Here is a 15269-nt window from a genome sequence, read left to right on the forward strand (position 1 = left end):
ACAAAACAAAACAAAAACAAACAAAAAGCAAATTACTTTGTATGGTAATTAAATTCAAGACTAATGAAAAATAGATATTAGGTGTAAGGAATATTGCAATTTAGTTCACACAGGAAGCATATGTCCTTGCTTCTAAGCAAGCTTCTTGGTTAGAAGGACGGCCTAAGGAAGGATGCTGGGATGTGTGGATGGCAAGTGTACCCTGAGATGGAGCCATATCTACCCAGCCGTCCCATTTTCCGACCACCAGGGGGAGCTCCAGGCCAGCTTTCTCTTACAGTCAGAGGCTCTTTCACCATTGGTGCTCTAAGACATCATGTGGTTGATACTGTTCTAAGACATAACGAAGCCCTCTTGATGTTGTTCAAAGCTTACCTTAGCACCTCACAGTCCCAATTAGGTTGTTTCTTTTTTTCTTTTTGGTTTTAATGTTTGGGTTTTCTTTTCTTTCTTTCTTCCTTTATTTTTTTAAAGACAGACTTTCTCTGTGTAACAGTCCTGCTGTTCTGGAACTCGTTTTGTAGGCCAGGCTGACCTCAAACTCAGAGATCCACTTGCCTCTTCTGCCTCTTGAATGCTGGGCTCAAAGATGTGGGCCACCACTTTTTTTGATTTTTCGAGACAGAATTTCTCTGTGTCGCTTTGGAACCTGCCCTGGAACTCACTCTGTAGACCAGGCTGGTCTGGAATTCACAGAGATCCACCTGCCTCTGCCTCCAGAGTTCTGGAAGTAAAGGCATGTGCCACCAATGCCTGGCCCTGACTTATTATTTTTTAATGTTAAAAAAATATTAGTGTTTGTGTCATGCAGTGTGTGTGTGCTCACGTGTGTGTGTGTGTGTGTGTGTGTGTGTGTGTGTGTGTGTGTGTGTGTGTGTGTAGGTGTAGGTGCCACACTGCTCATACAGATCAGAGGACAACCCTGTGGAGTCCATTTTTCCTTCCTCCTTTATGTGGAGTCTTGAACTCAGGTCACCAGTTTTTTTTTTTTTTTTCTTTCGAGACAGGGTTTCTCTGTGGCTTTGGAGGCTGTCCTGGAACTAGGTCTTGTAGACCAGGCTGGCCTCGAACTCACAGAGATCCGCCTGCCTCTGCCTCCCAAGTGCTGGGATTAAAGGCGTGCGCCACCAACGCCCGGCAAGGTCACCAGTTCTATACATCAAGTACCTTTATCTGCTGAGCCATCTCCCCGCCCTGATTTTTGTTGCTGTCATTTGGTTTTGGTTTTTTGAGACAGGATCTCATGCAGCCCCAGCTGGTCTCAAACTCACTAAGTCAATGGGGATGGTCTTAAACTTGTGATTCTCATACAGGGTACCACTACTCCAGAGCTGATTAGTTTTCTCAAACAGGACTTTAGCTTTGCCTGTGTGTGACCTAGAAGTCGGTTAACCCCTCCCCCAGAAGGTCCATTGGCACTTGTTTCTCTCCAGGTTTGGATGATGACAGCGGGTCTTCTCACAGTTTGCTTTTCATGAATTCCTCTGAAAAACATAGGGTGTGGAACTGCAGCTCCCTCACAGGCGATTCTTACGAGATTTTTGTTTGTTTTGAGACAAAGGAATCAACCCAGGTCTTCTGCAAGAGGAGCCAAAGAATGTTCTTAATGACTGAGCCCTTGCAACATCACCCTTTGGGGATATTTCTTAGCTGCTTTGTTTTTCTTCATCTAAGAACTCTGTTCAGGTCTCAGACTCACTTTTCTTCCTTCCTTCCTTCCTTCCTTTTTTTCCCCGTGTCCTCCCCCAACCCCTCCCCCCCCCCCCCCGTTATCCCCTCATTCCCCCAGGGAGGGTGAGGCCCTCCATGGGGGTGTCCATAGTCTGTCATTTCATATAGGGCAGGGCCTAGACCCTTCCCCAAGTGTTCAGGGTGAGAGTGCATCTCACATTGTTGGATGGGAGTCCAAAGTCCGTGTGTATACTTGGGATGGGTACTGATCTGCTGCCCAAGGCTCAATAGATTACATAGGCCTCCTCACTGACACCCAGATTCAGGGGGTCTTGATCAGTCCCATGCTGGATTACCAGGCTGATGCCTAGGATTGGTTGTTGTTTTTCAAGATAGAGTTTCTCTGTGTAATAGTCCTGGCTGTCCTGGAACTTGCTCTGTAGTCCAGGCTGGTCTCAAACCCACAGAGATCCGCCTGCCTCTGCCTCCTGAGTGCCAGGATTAAAGGCATGCACCACCACCACCTAGCCTCCCTGGCTCATTTTTCAAATGTGTGGTTTTTTACACTGTTTTTGCTCTATTCTGGGTACCAATCCTCTGTTGCAGGCTTAGTTGGCAGGGTTGCATTCTGCCGACCTCCATTTCACCCATATATATGACTGCTTCTATAGCTGTGCCAAAGCCTTCAGTCTTATGGCGTTCCATTTGCCAGTGGTTGGCCTTAATCCTTGGGTCCTATTCAAGAAGTCCTCCCTACACCTATCTGTCCAGCCCGGCCTCGAACTCACAGAGATCCGCCTGCCTCTGCCTCCCGAGTGCTGGGATTAAAGGCGTGCGCCACCAACGGCCGGCTCCTCCCTACACCTATACCATGCTTTCTTGTACTACCTGTACTTTCTTCTAGCAGTTTCAGTATTTCACGTTTCATAGTTGGGTCTTTGATTCATTTGGAGTTCATGATAAATATGGGTCTAAATACATTCTTCTGCATGTGGACAGGAAGTTTTCCTAGCACCGTTCGTTGAAGATACTTTTCTCCAGTTTATATTTTTGACATCTTTATCAATATTAAGTGGCTGAAATTATGTATACTCATGTTTGGGTCTTCAGTTTTGTTCCAGGTCTTCATATCTGCTTTTTTGCCACTACCATATTGTTTGTATTATTGTGGATCTGTAATTTGTCTTGAGATTTAGATTGCAATCCAGCGTTGGTTTTTGCTCAGGGATGTTTTAGCTATGGAGGGTCTTTTGTGGTTTCACATATATTTTAGGGTAGTTTTTCTTTTTCTGTGAAGAAGGAGATGAGGAATATGATTGGGATTGCGTTAGGTCTGTAAATAGCTTTTGGTAGAATGGTCATTTTCACAATGTTAATTCTTTTGTTTGTTTGTCTGTTTTTGTTTCTCGAGAGTTTCTCTGTGTAGTCTTAGCTGTCCTGGAACTCTCTCTGTAGACCAGGCTGACCTCAAACTCACAGAGATCCACCTGCCTCTGCCTACCAAGTGCATGGTTCCAGAACTGATTGAGCTACATAACAAGACCCTGTCTCAAGAAAGGTGTGTGTGGACTGGTGAGGTAGCTCAACAGCTAAGAGCATCTGTTGCTCTTGCAGAGGACCCGGGTTCAGTTCCCAGCACCCCCATGGTGGTTCTCAGCCATCTGTAATCATCCGAATCCAAGAGCTCTTGAAGCCTCTTCGGATCTCTGAAGGCTCTTATGTACACGTGGTGCACAGACATCAGCTTAGACACACATATACTCATAAAATACAATTTAAAACAAAGGTGTGTGTTTGTACTTTACTGTGTGTAAAACATATCAATAAAACGGTTCTGGTTAGTTTATTGTTGACTTGTCATGACCTAGAGTCATCTGGAAGGATGGAACCTCAATTGAGAAAATGCCTCCATCGTACTGACATTTCATTGTCAAGGCTGTGGGGCAGTAGGTACAACAGTAGCTAGCTGTAGGAAGTATGCCTGGCTTGATTTTTGTTTTCAATGCTAGAAACTGAACCCCAGATCTTGACCTTGCTTGGTAAGCATTGTATCTACCACTAAACCACATCTGCAGACCTTCTAAGATACAACATTTATTCGTGTATTTGAGGGCTCTGTCTTCATGCACACCAGAAGAAGGAATCTGATCTCATTACAGATGGTTGCGAGCCACCCTGTGGATGCTGGGAATTGAACTCAGGACCACTGTAAGAGCAGTCAAGTGCTCTTAACCACTGAGCCATTTCTCCAACCCCCAAGATAATATTATTAAGTGAAAAAGGCAAAGTGTGAGAGTGTCTGTAATTGATAAAAACAAAGACAAACAAACGAATGCCCTGTGGCTGTAACCCCAGTATCTGGAGGCTGAGGCAGCAGCAATGCGGAGAGTTTAAGGCCTGTTTGGTCTACATAGGACGCTCTGAGTCAGCCGGGGCTATTTTTCTGCTTGTTTAATTTTTTTTTTCTTTCAAGAAAGGCTTTCTCTGTGTAGCCCTGGCTGTCCTGGAACTCACTCTGTAGACCAGACTGACCTGTAAGAGATTCACGTGCCTCTGCCTTCTGAGTGCTGCAATTAAAGGTGAATTTTTTAAAGATGTGATTTATTTTATGTGTATAAGTGTTTTGTGTCTATGCAGCATCTAAGTACCTGGTGCCCATGGTCAAAAGAGGTCTTCCGATTCCCTAGAACTGGAGTTAGAGTAGGTTCTGGGACTGGAACCAGGGTCCTCTGCAAGAACAAGTGCTCGCAACCACTGAACGTCTCTCTAGCCGCCTACCTTAGCTTTTGAGATAGTGTCTCTCACTGAACCTAGAGGTAACCAATTCAGTTAGACGGGCTGACCAGGAGACCCCAAGATCGGCCTTTCTCCTTTCCCCAGCGCTGCGATTACAGTGCCAGCTGCTGACTTTCACGTGGGCGCTGGGCATCTGGACTCAGATCCTCATACTTGCACGATGAGCTTGTTAACCCACTGATCCATGCCCCCAGGGCCTGTCAGCCCTTTTTAATCAAGGTTCAATAAGTATGAAGTATATGTTTATCTTGTGTCAACAAACACATTTGGCTGGAGGACTCTGAAGGTGGAAGCTACTGGTATAGTCAGTGCCAGCAGAGATACGCCTAGGGGAAAAAATATGACTGATTCTGCAACCTCTCAGTTGAGCAACTCTACTTAAAGGGTATCAAGTACCTCAGAAGGACCAAGCACACTGAGGGGTGCCCGGAGGCCACTGCACCCAGCAATGAGCCATTCTGGGGAGGGATAGGTGTGTTACTGTTGGAGACAAGGTCTTGCTATGAGGCCTAAGGAGCAGAACTTCTGAATCACCCGGCCTCTATCATGCTGAGATTAGAGGCATGAGACATTGCACTCTGCTCACGCAGTGTTTTTTTTTTTTTTCTTTTGAAGACAAGGTTTCTCTGTGCAGTTTTGGAGCCTTTCCTGGAACTCGCTCTGTAGACCAGGCTGACCTCAAACTCACAGATATCCTCCTGCTTCTCTTTCCCAAGTGCTGGCACTAAAGGCGTGCGCCACCACTGCCTGGTTTGGCCAGTGCTATTTTTAAAAGGGTCCTTAAGAACAATACAGAATGGAGATTAACATTACTCAAAAGTCCTACAAATACCCCTCACTCAACCGACTCAAACAGAATACAACCAGCTGGTTGACTCACTGTAGCCACACTGAGTTCATTAAGTGAGAAACAGTTAAATTTCTCTGGGTTTCTTTCTCTGGGTTCCTTCTTCCTGGAGGAGCTGGGGCCTCAAGAGGGAGAGGAGCTGTGAAAATCTGAATCATCTATAAAACCAAGAATTTAAAACAGCTGGGCTTTTTTTTACATAATTTCATAGATACAAAATTGACACACACTCTGACCATCCAAACTGTATATAATTCGATCATCATTAGCATCACATTTTACATCTTCATCAACTCAAAAAGAAACCCTGTCTCTTCAACTCCAGCCTTAGCAATAATTATTCTATTCCCTTTCTGTAGATTTCTCTATTCTCAGCTTTTTATTGGCTTTTGTTGTTTTGTTCTTATGAGACAGGGTTTCTCTGTATTGTTTCGGAGGCTATCGGTCCAGCCCGGCCTCGAACTCACAGAGATCCGCCTACCTCTGCCTCCCGAGTGCTGGGATTAAAGGCGTGCTCCACCACCGCCCAGCTTCTTTTGTTTTTTGAGACAGGGTTTCTCTGTAGCTTTGGAGGCTGTCCTGGAACTCACTTTGTAGACTAGGCTGTCCTCGAACTCACAGAGATCTACCTGCCTCTGCCTCCCGAGTGCTGGGATTAAAGGCATGAGCCACCAACGCCTGGCCGGCTTTTGTTGTTGTTGCTGTTGTTTTTAACATACAAAGAAATACAGAATGGAGAGATGGCTCAGTGGTTAAGAGCACTGGCCGCTCTTCCAGAGGTCCTGAGTTCAATTCCCAATGTCCATATAATGTTTTACAATCATCTATATAATAAGATCTGGTGCCCTCTTCTGGAGTGTATACATACCTGCAGGCAGAACAGTGTATACAAAATAAATCTTAAAAAATATATAAAGAGGGCCAGGAGGTGGTAGCACACACCTTTAATACCAGCACTCAGGAGGCAGAGGCAGGTGGATCTCTGTGACCTAGTTCCAGGACAGCCTCCAAAGCCACAGAGAAACCCTGTCTCGAAAAATCAAAAAAAGAAGGATTGGATTGGAATCATGCAATCTTCTGGGTTTGGCTTTGGTTTTGCTATTCTTCCACTTATCATAATGCATTAGACATCCGTCTAAATCATAGCTATGTAGGTGGATGACTTTGAACTCCTGATCCTCCTGTGTCCACCTCTGAAGTGCTGAGCCTGCAGGCATGTGCTAGCTTCTACCCAATGAGCTACATCACCATCTCAAGAAACTGTTTTGATAGAGCACGTGTTTTTCTTTTTAAAGTTTGGTCAACTGATTTTTTTGATAATTCCATAGATTCGTATACTGTATTTTGGTAATTTCCACTCCATCACCTTCACTTGTGCCTTTTCCCCACCGCCTGAACCTATTCGTCTAATCTCCCTTCTACACTCACGTGCATACTTATGCAAGTCTGTATGACACCCCTTGAGTTTAATTAGAGCTGCTTATGTACTGGTGGAAATTATTTACCAGAACATTGACAACTTACTAGCAAGAAATGTCTCCCCTCACCTAGCAACCACTAACTGCCGATTGCTTCTCAGGGAGGGGTGGGCCTCATGAGCCTGTCTCCATGATGGTGTTGACAGATGCAGTTTCATCTGGGTCTTGGACACATGACCACAGCCGATCTGGAGTCATGAATTCAACAGTCATACCATGTGCAAAAGACAGGCTTCCTTCCTGTCCCATGGCTCCTACTTTCTTTGAAGGTTATCTTCCCCAGTGTTCTCTGAATCTTGGAGGGGGTGATATAGGTGTCCCTTTTAGGGCTGGTCACTAAATAGTCACTCAGTCTTAGCACTTGGATCAATTATGAGTCTCCGCAGTAACTGCAAACCACTGCAAAATGGGCCTTCTCCTCTCAATGCCAAGAGAAGCACCAACCTAGGAGCATAAACATAAATACTTAGAAAGTAGCTTGATGCGCACAACAAGTCTGTTTAACAAAACAACAGTAGTAGCTTTCATGATACAGTCTATGATGTCCCTAGTTACAGGATTCTGACCAGGTTTACAGTACCAAGCTCAAATCATTACACCACCACCACCCATAGCCCTGTGGAATGTGCCTCAAGTTTAATCAGAAAGCAATCAGTTGCCCCCATAACAGCCTATCACCAGTGAACACACCATAACTGGCACTTTGGTTGTGCATACATAGGATCTCATAAGTGGGTAAAACTTAAAGCTTTTTAAAATGTGTGTAGAAGTTTGCTTGCATGAATATATGTGTACCATGTGTTTAGACTTTCCAGGAGATGGTGTCGGTTCCCCAGAGCTAGATTTACAGCTGATTGTCATCTGCCACTCCAGTGCTGGGAAACAAGCCCAGTTTCTTTGCAAGAGCAATAATGCTCTTGATCACTGAGCCATTTTTGATAACCCCCCAATCCCCAGAAGTCTGCTTAGGAAACTTAGAAACTTAGAAAGACAGGCAGCAAGGAGGGCTTTTCCATTTCCGGTCCAGATTTTTCTATGTCCTGTGACCTACAGTATCTCCGGTGATTGTTCCTCACCATCTAGTTCTGATGGGCAATCAAGTTTAGCCCTGATGAGCCAGGTTTTTATAATTGAAATTGATGTTTGGATGTACATGATTTTTCACAAAGAATTTAGAATGATGGTATAGTAAGCAGTGATCAAACAAAGACAATGTTGTACTAATGCCCGTTGAGCGAAGATAACACAAGCAGGCCCAGGGGGATGGTTCAGTGGCTAAGAACACTTGCTGCTCTTTCAGGGGAACTAAGTTGGGTTTCCAGTATCTGGATGGATGATTCTGAGCCTCACAGGGGATATGATTTACTCCTTTGGCTTCCACAGACAGCAAACACACATGGCATACACATACATAAAACCCTATATCAAAAAAAAAAGTCACAAGCAAGAGGATCTCCATGAGTTCAAGGCCAACCAGGGCTACACAGTGAGATCCTGTTTTAAAAAAACCTACACAAATTATAGGTATCCTAGGAATCAGAAGAAAATTCAGGAAGGGATACAGAATTGGAGTGTTGAGGATTTTTTATTCTTGTTTTTGGGACAGTGTCTTACTGTGTAGCTCCAGCTGACCTATAACTTGCTATGTAGACCAGATTGGCCTTGAACTCATGGAGATCATTCTGACTCTGCCTCCTGCGTGTTGGGATCAAGGGTGTGTGCCACCAGGCCTGGCTCTTAAATAAATCTTGATCATTTTTTCAACCCTTGGTTCCTTTAGTTTTTCCACATGCTGCTAGTGAGGAAATGCAAGCACATACAAGCTTTAAAAAAAAAAGAATTTGACCGGGCGGTGGTGGCGCACACCTTTAATCTCAGCACTGGGGAGGCAGAGGCAGATCTCTATGAGTTCAAGGCCAGCCTGGTCTATTGAGGGAGTTCCAGGACAGCCTCCAAAACAATACAGAGAAACCCTGTCTCGAAAAAAAAGAAAGAAAAAGAAAAAAAGAATTTGTTTATGCTCTTATTTTCTAGAAATATGACAAATCTGAAAAAATACCTGAGGAGGTATCGGTGTCTGGAAGACAGTAAGAGGTGTGTGTCCTCATGGAAGACTCCAGCCTATCCGATGGCATCGATGTGGACAAAGGCTTTGCCATTGCCTTCCTTGTCTTTGTGTTACTCTTTCTGATACTGATGGTTTTTCGGTGTGTGAAGTTGGTGAAGAATCCCTATGAAGCCAGCTCCACAACCACAGATCCATCTCTGAGCTGAAGGACCAAAAACCTGGTAGACTCCTCTCACAAGAGATTTGCAACCTTTGGGGGAGCAGTATTTTTAGCAGGGTTTTATGCAGCCAAGGCTTGCCTCGAACCCCTGACTCTCCTGTCTCTACCTTCTAAGCATTGAGACAAAGTATGCTCCATCACAAGATTTGAAATCTTGTATTTGACATGGTGTATTATCCAGACTTATAATCTCTTACCTCCAGGTTTCTCAGTCTTCCAATCTTATGTTCAGTGACAAGCACTAAAGAAACAATCTCGCCAGAGAGAAAACACGGGCCCTTTTCCACTGTTCCTTTTTAGGGAATCCATTATTGAAGTTAAATTTATTGGTTAGGATAAAGCCATGAGTTTCAATTGTCCCATACCTAATGTCTCTGGGATAGGACAGCAGATCTTAACTTGATGATGTAATGTAACATAACGCTTTGCTTGGTGAGGCCCATCTGAAACTAGAAACTGACCTGGTGATGAACAAATTGACTTGTCCCTTACAAATGTAAGGAAAGCAGAAATGGTTAGCATCTGGCAAGACCTCTTCAGGAGGTTAAGTCTGCTTCCCTCTCCAGAGGGCAGCGCTCTGTGGTCTAGTTTGCCTGAAGCAACACTCTAATCTCTGTCAACCAAAGTTCCCTCATCTATAAAATAACATGAGTGGGATGAGTGGAGAGTGGAGTTCCCAAAGGTTTTCATACCCTGGTCCCTGAATACTAGAGACATGAACTGATTTGGGAAAGGTCTTTAAAGAATTAAAGACTCTTAAAGCAGATGAGGTGGTTCATACTGATAATACCAGCCCTTGGGAGTCAGAGGTAAGAGAGCTGTCTCAAATTCTTAGCTTGGGTCATGCAGTGATTTCAAATCAAGCCTGGGCCTCAGCAGACAGGAGATCAGGGGAAGACCCCATCAAGATAAAGATGACTGTGGAGATTTGAGTCATACAACCACAAGCCAAAACCTACCAAAAGCTGGAAGAGACAAGGAAGGATTTCCTCCTGGAGCCTTTAGTGGCCTGGCCTCACCCACAGCATGACCATGGACTTCTTCACATGACATTAGTCAAAGGGCCAAGAAGATATCTGACTGCAGATGTCTGATCTCCAGAACTGCGACAGAATACATTTCTCTTTACCAAGTGTTGTCATTTGTTGTGAAAATCACAGGAAACTGATAGATAATACTATCATCAGTTTTCCAGAGATTTTTTGTTTGTTTGTTTGTTTTGTTTTCCAGACAGGGTTTCTCTGTGTAGCCCTGACTGTACTGGAATTCACTCTGCCGACCAGACGGGCCTCAAACTCACAGAGATCCGCCTGCCTCTGCCTCCTTCAATTGCTGTGGGATTAAAGACAGTAGCCACTACACCAGGCTCTCCAGAGACCTTTTAACAGAAAGGAAATGATAAAGTTTGAAGTTATAGAAACTTAAGAGTGCGTTATTGGCCTGCTGGCAAGAAACTTCACATGGAATTCACTAGAAAGAAAAAGGTCTACCTAAGCTCAAGAAGAGTTTCTATAAGGAAGATTGGCTCTGACAGGTGATGGCACACACCTTTAAAACTCCAGCACTCTGAGAGGCAGACACAGGCCAACCTCAGTGAGTCTGATGCCAGCCTGGTCTACAGAGTGAGTTCCAGGACAGACAGGGCTACACAGAGAAACCCTGTTTCAAAAACCCAAAACCCAAAATCAACCACCCAAACAAACAAACAAACAAAAAAAACGAGAAGACTGACTCAAGGCTGTCTGTAATGGGATCTGACACCATCTTCTGTCCTGCAGGCAGACATGCAGATAGAGCACTCATATGTACAAATAACTTAAATAAAAAAGAAGAAAGGAGGCCTGAAGAAGGCGCCTGACGTTGACATCAGGCCTCACATGCATATGCATGCATGCGTACATGTACAACATGCACACAGACACACACAAAAGGAAAATGTCTGTCTAGGCAGAGGAAAAGGAGGGATATTCTAGGCAACAGTTTGCGATGACTGAAGATAAAGAGATGTAAAATATTAAAGACACAGGAAAAACAGACAACTGTAGGCAGAGTTTTCCTGTCCACAGAATTTTCCCCTTTTTGTCTAATTAAAAAAGAAGGTTTTAACTTTATAAATTATATACAACAAAAACAGTTATCAAGTAAGAATTGCAGTTACAATATGCAGTGTATTTGTATTTGGCAAAATTAGAGAAAATAGTTGCTATCTATCTTATCTTGGGGAGTCTAAATTTTATACCTAATTTGCTTTCTATCATAACTAAGGAAAACTGTAGGTTTAACTATTTAGTATTTAACTCCATCAAAGACCCCAGAAGGAAGAAATGTTACATAACAACAGGGACATCAGGCTGCCTAGACAGTCACCCAAAGTTCCTCTGTAATGCTGGGGCATCCAGCTCTGGCCTGCAGGCCTAGCACATCTGACAGGCTTTCCTGAGAAGCAGGAATTCTGAAGGACTGTCCTACCTTCTTGTGGCAAAGTTCAGCAGTCACCTTTCTTTCACCCTACTAGAACAGTTTGGACAGTATATTGTTAGCAATTGAGGCAAGGATGGTTACTTTGCCCAGATGGCTAGTTTCTGCCATAAAGAAAATAAACTCCACATGGTGTTTCTTTGATGCCCATCTTCTTCTCTGAAGTAGATTGGTGCTGCCAGGAGCAGATGTGTCTCACTGTCATGAAAATCCTTAGACTATTAAAACATATTAAATGCCATATTCTGTAGGTCTTTGAAGTGTTTGAAGACAATCTATTTATATAAATATATCTGTGTATGACCTTGAAAACATACCTAACATGATTATAAGTTTGACTATTATAAATGACTATTAATCTATATTTTTAAATTGTACATTACATTTTAAATGAGCTACATAAACAACAGTAGCAATATATATACAGTATAATAAAATTACCTTTAAATTTGTATCAATAGCCCAATGGTGGTGCTGTATGCCTTTAATCCCAGCACTCAGGAGGCAGAGGCAGGCTGATCTCTGTGAGTTCAAGACCAGCCTGGTCTACAAGAGCTAGTTCCAGGACAGGCTCCAAAGCCACAGAGAAACCCTGTCTCGAATGCCCCCCCCAAAATAGTTGTTTTTTGGATTAAAGTAGATTTGATAACCTACCATTTTATTTTATCATTTCTATCCCTCTGTAGTGATATCTCATTTGTACTCTAACAAATAAAGCTTGTCTGAAGATCAGAGGGCAGAGCTAGCCCCTAGTTAACCATAGAGGTCTGGAGGTCTATACAGAGACAGGAAATGAGATGGCTGGGCAAAGAGATGAATATAGGGGAGATGAGACAAGTACTCTGTCTCTTTTCAGTCTGAGGGTTTCACAGAAGTAAGAGGTCTAGTGGCTGGTTGTGCTGCTACTCTGATCTTTCAGCTTTCACCCCCTAATAAATGACTCCAGGTTTTTATTATTAAGACTTATTAGAAGTCCTGTTATATACTAGGGCCCAACATAAAGGCATGAATTCATGCAAAATCTGTTTGCCTGTGGCTTTGCGTCCACTAGCACAGGCCAGAGCTGCACACGGGGCTCCCATCCCAATCACCACCCCGCAAAGCTAGGTTTACTTTCTTTTTTCCCCAAGACTCTGAGTTAGTTTGGGATTTTCCTGTTGTAGCCTCTCTAAAACAGTCTCCAGCTGCCATCAAATTCCAGAACTACCCAGGCTCCCAAAGCCTCAAGACTTACGCACCCTAGACCAGCTGGCTCTGCCTTCAGGCAGCTCCTGTCAAATGTGTTTCTTCTGCACAATCCCATGTGCACGTTTCAGACATCTGGCTCCCTCTGCCCCGTGGCCTAGCAGCTGCAGCTGTCCTCAGTCAGGCCACTGCCTGTGTTCTCCACGCAGACATGCCACAGCTCACAGTTCACTGTCATTGTTGGCAGACGTGATAAAAACAATTGGGGATTCTTAAAGGGAGGAATGAATTAAAAAACATAGTTTTGTTCCACATTAAAACAATTGGAGGCCGGGCGTTGGTGGCACACGCCTTTAATCCCAGCACTCGGGAGGCAGAGGCAGACAGATCTCTGTGAGTTCGAGGCCAGCCTGGTCTACAGAGCAAGTTCCAGGACAGGTTCCAACCTAGACAGAGAAGCCTAGTTTTGAAAAATCAAAAAAGGGGGGGGACTATTAAAATGGAGGGATATAGGTCTCTGTATGGTAATACAGTGGACAGTTTGAAAATGGAATGATTAAATGAGAGGATAACTAATTTAGATGGGACTTATGTAATGTCAATTATAAACTATCAGTTTTATCATTTTTGCTTTATCACTATAAAAGTTGGTTAATATGAGTGTTAAGATACAAGTTTTAGAAAAAATTAATAAGACAGATCATAGAGATATTCAGATCCAGACAAAGGAATTTAATGAAGAACCAATTTCAGCATTGCATTATAAGGTTAGAGAGGAACAGTCTAAGGTTTTCAAACAACCAACTTTAATTTATCCAGTCACCTTACAAGAACAACTGCCAAATGATAGAGACTCCAAGCTATGCAAGAGTTAAATGGACTCCTGTGGAAATGTTAGATTTAAGGAGATTCAAAGAAGCATTAGTCTCATATGGAATGCATTCACCTTTTGTGAAACAGATGTTAAGCTCCTGGTCAACTTGTAATAGAATGATCCCTAGAAACTGGAAAGACTTAGTTACAGCAGTCTTGGAGCCTGGTCCTCAATTACAATGGAAGACCTGGTGGAAAGATGAGGCTAAGACCATTGAAAAAATGAAGTAGGGCTGGAAGTATGGAAATCTCCCAAGATCAACTTCTTGGAGAGGGAGATTATTCTGATGTACAAGGCACTCTCTATATGATGACCACACCCTTGATTTGTCCTGAACAGCAGCATTGAATGATTGGGACAGAATTGGAGACGTAGGAAAGAAAATTGAGTCATGTACTAAAAATATACAGGTCCTAAAGGAAATCTTCACCAACTTCTTACAAAGACTGACCAGAAGTAAAGAGAATGATACTAAATTCAGAAGCTAGACAAATAATAATTGAATCTCTGATTTTTGAAAATGCTAATTCACAATGCTAAGGGGCAATTAGGCCATTAAAGGCCAGATCAGCACCCTTGAAGGAATGGATCCAAGATACAATCAATATTAAGTCTCTTGACCATGATGATGCATGGACGGAGAGGTGATTCCCAGAGGACTGAAGAAAAATCGAAATGTCAAGTGGGTTTTTTTGTTTGTTTTTCAAGACAGGGTTTTGTTTTTGTTTTTGTTTTTGTTTTGTAGCTTTAGAGCTAGTCCTGGAACTGAATCTGTAGACCAGGCTGGACTCAAACTCATGGAGATCCGCCTGCCTCTGCCTCCCGAGTGCTGGGATTAAAGGCACGCACCACCAACGCCCTCTTCCCTGTCTTATATCGTTCCTCAAAGTTGACCTTGGCTTCCCGCCTCGCCTTGCGTTTCAGGGCTGGGTCTCTAAAGACATCGTTATTGACAACAGTTTTGTCCAAGGGGATGTCCACAGAGTACCTTGTGGGCAAGAGGTGATTGTAGTTATAAACTTTCACAAAAGACTTGATCTTTGATTGCTTGGCGATTTTCTTCTTGCCCATGGCAGCCGTCACTTTTCGGGGATAGTGGTCAATTCCAGCCACCAGGGTATGGCTGTAAGGGCGGTCTGAGGTGCCGTCGTCAAGGTTCTTCACGATGACCGCTTTGCGTCCGGAGTAGCGTCCAGCCAGGACCAGCACCACTTTCCCGGGTTTCATGAACTTTCCCATTTCGATAGCAAGCAGCCGGTTCCCAGCAGAAAGGTGCTCTGTATCTTTAAATGTCCTGTCTGTTTACTAAGTTAAAACCAGTTACAGTCAGGCTGGAGGACTCAGAGTAAAACATCCCTCCACAGCTCTCAGTTTGAATCCAGTTCTCCTGACAGATCCTGTACTAATGTCATTGTAGCCACACTAAGTACAGAAAAATTTATAACAGGGAGAAACCTTACTCAGCCCCCTATATATGTCTTCAAAGTTTAAGCTTAAAACAAATAACTAAAAACAAAATTGTCTATCCAGATCTACCCAGACAACACTCTTAATGCTTCCAGAGATCTACAGAATATGGCATTTAAAATGTTAAGTAAAGCCGGGCGTTGGTGGAGCACGCCTTTAATCCCAGCACTCGGGAGACAGAGGCA

The 15269-nt window shown here is 43.6% G+C and overlaps 2 protein-coding genes across 2 annotated transcripts; one reads left to right on the plus strand and one right to left on the minus strand.

The window, feature by feature from the left end:
• Window positions 1–8892: 8892 nt before the first annotated feature.
• On the plus strand, window positions 8893–9066 carry Ctxnd2 (cortexin domain containing 2). Its single transcript, XM_040752239.1, has one exon. The coding sequence runs from the start codon at window positions 8899–8901 to the stop codon at window positions 9064–9066; it is 168 nt and encodes a 55-aa protein (XP_040608173.1). The 5' UTR covers window positions 8893–8898.
• A 4548-nt stretch (window positions 9067–13614) lies between these two features.
• Window positions 13615–14875, minus strand: LOC101837133 (60S ribosomal protein L27-like). Its single transcript, XM_040751470.1, has 2 exons — window positions 14467–14875; window positions 13615–13626 (listed from the first exon to the last, which is right to left on the minus strand). Exons 1-2 carry the CDS (start codon window positions 14854–14856, stop codon window positions 13615–13617), a joined length of 402 nt encoding a protein of 133 aa, XP_040607404.1. The 5' UTR covers window positions 14857–14875.
• Between the last annotated feature and the right edge of the window lie 394 nt (window positions 14876–15269).

This window comes from Mesocricetus auratus, unplaced genomic scaffold (assembly GCF_017639785.1).
Source record: "Mesocricetus auratus isolate SY011 unplaced genomic scaffold, BCM_Maur_2.0 Super-Scaffold_100009, whole genome shotgun sequence".
Classification (NCBI taxonomy): Eukaryota; Metazoa; Chordata; class Mammalia; order Rodentia; family Cricetidae; genus Mesocricetus; species Mesocricetus auratus.

What these genes read in the sequence shown, in the direction of transcription:
- LOC101837133 (XM_040751470.1), bottom strand. Translation starts at nt 14,856, where the DNA reads ATGGGAAAGTTCATGAAACCCGGGAAAGTGGTGCTGGTCCTGGCTGGA.
- Ctxnd2 (XM_040752239.1), top strand. Translation starts at nt 8,899, where the DNA reads ATGGAAGACTCCAGCCTATCCGATGGCATCGATGTGGACAAAGGCTTT.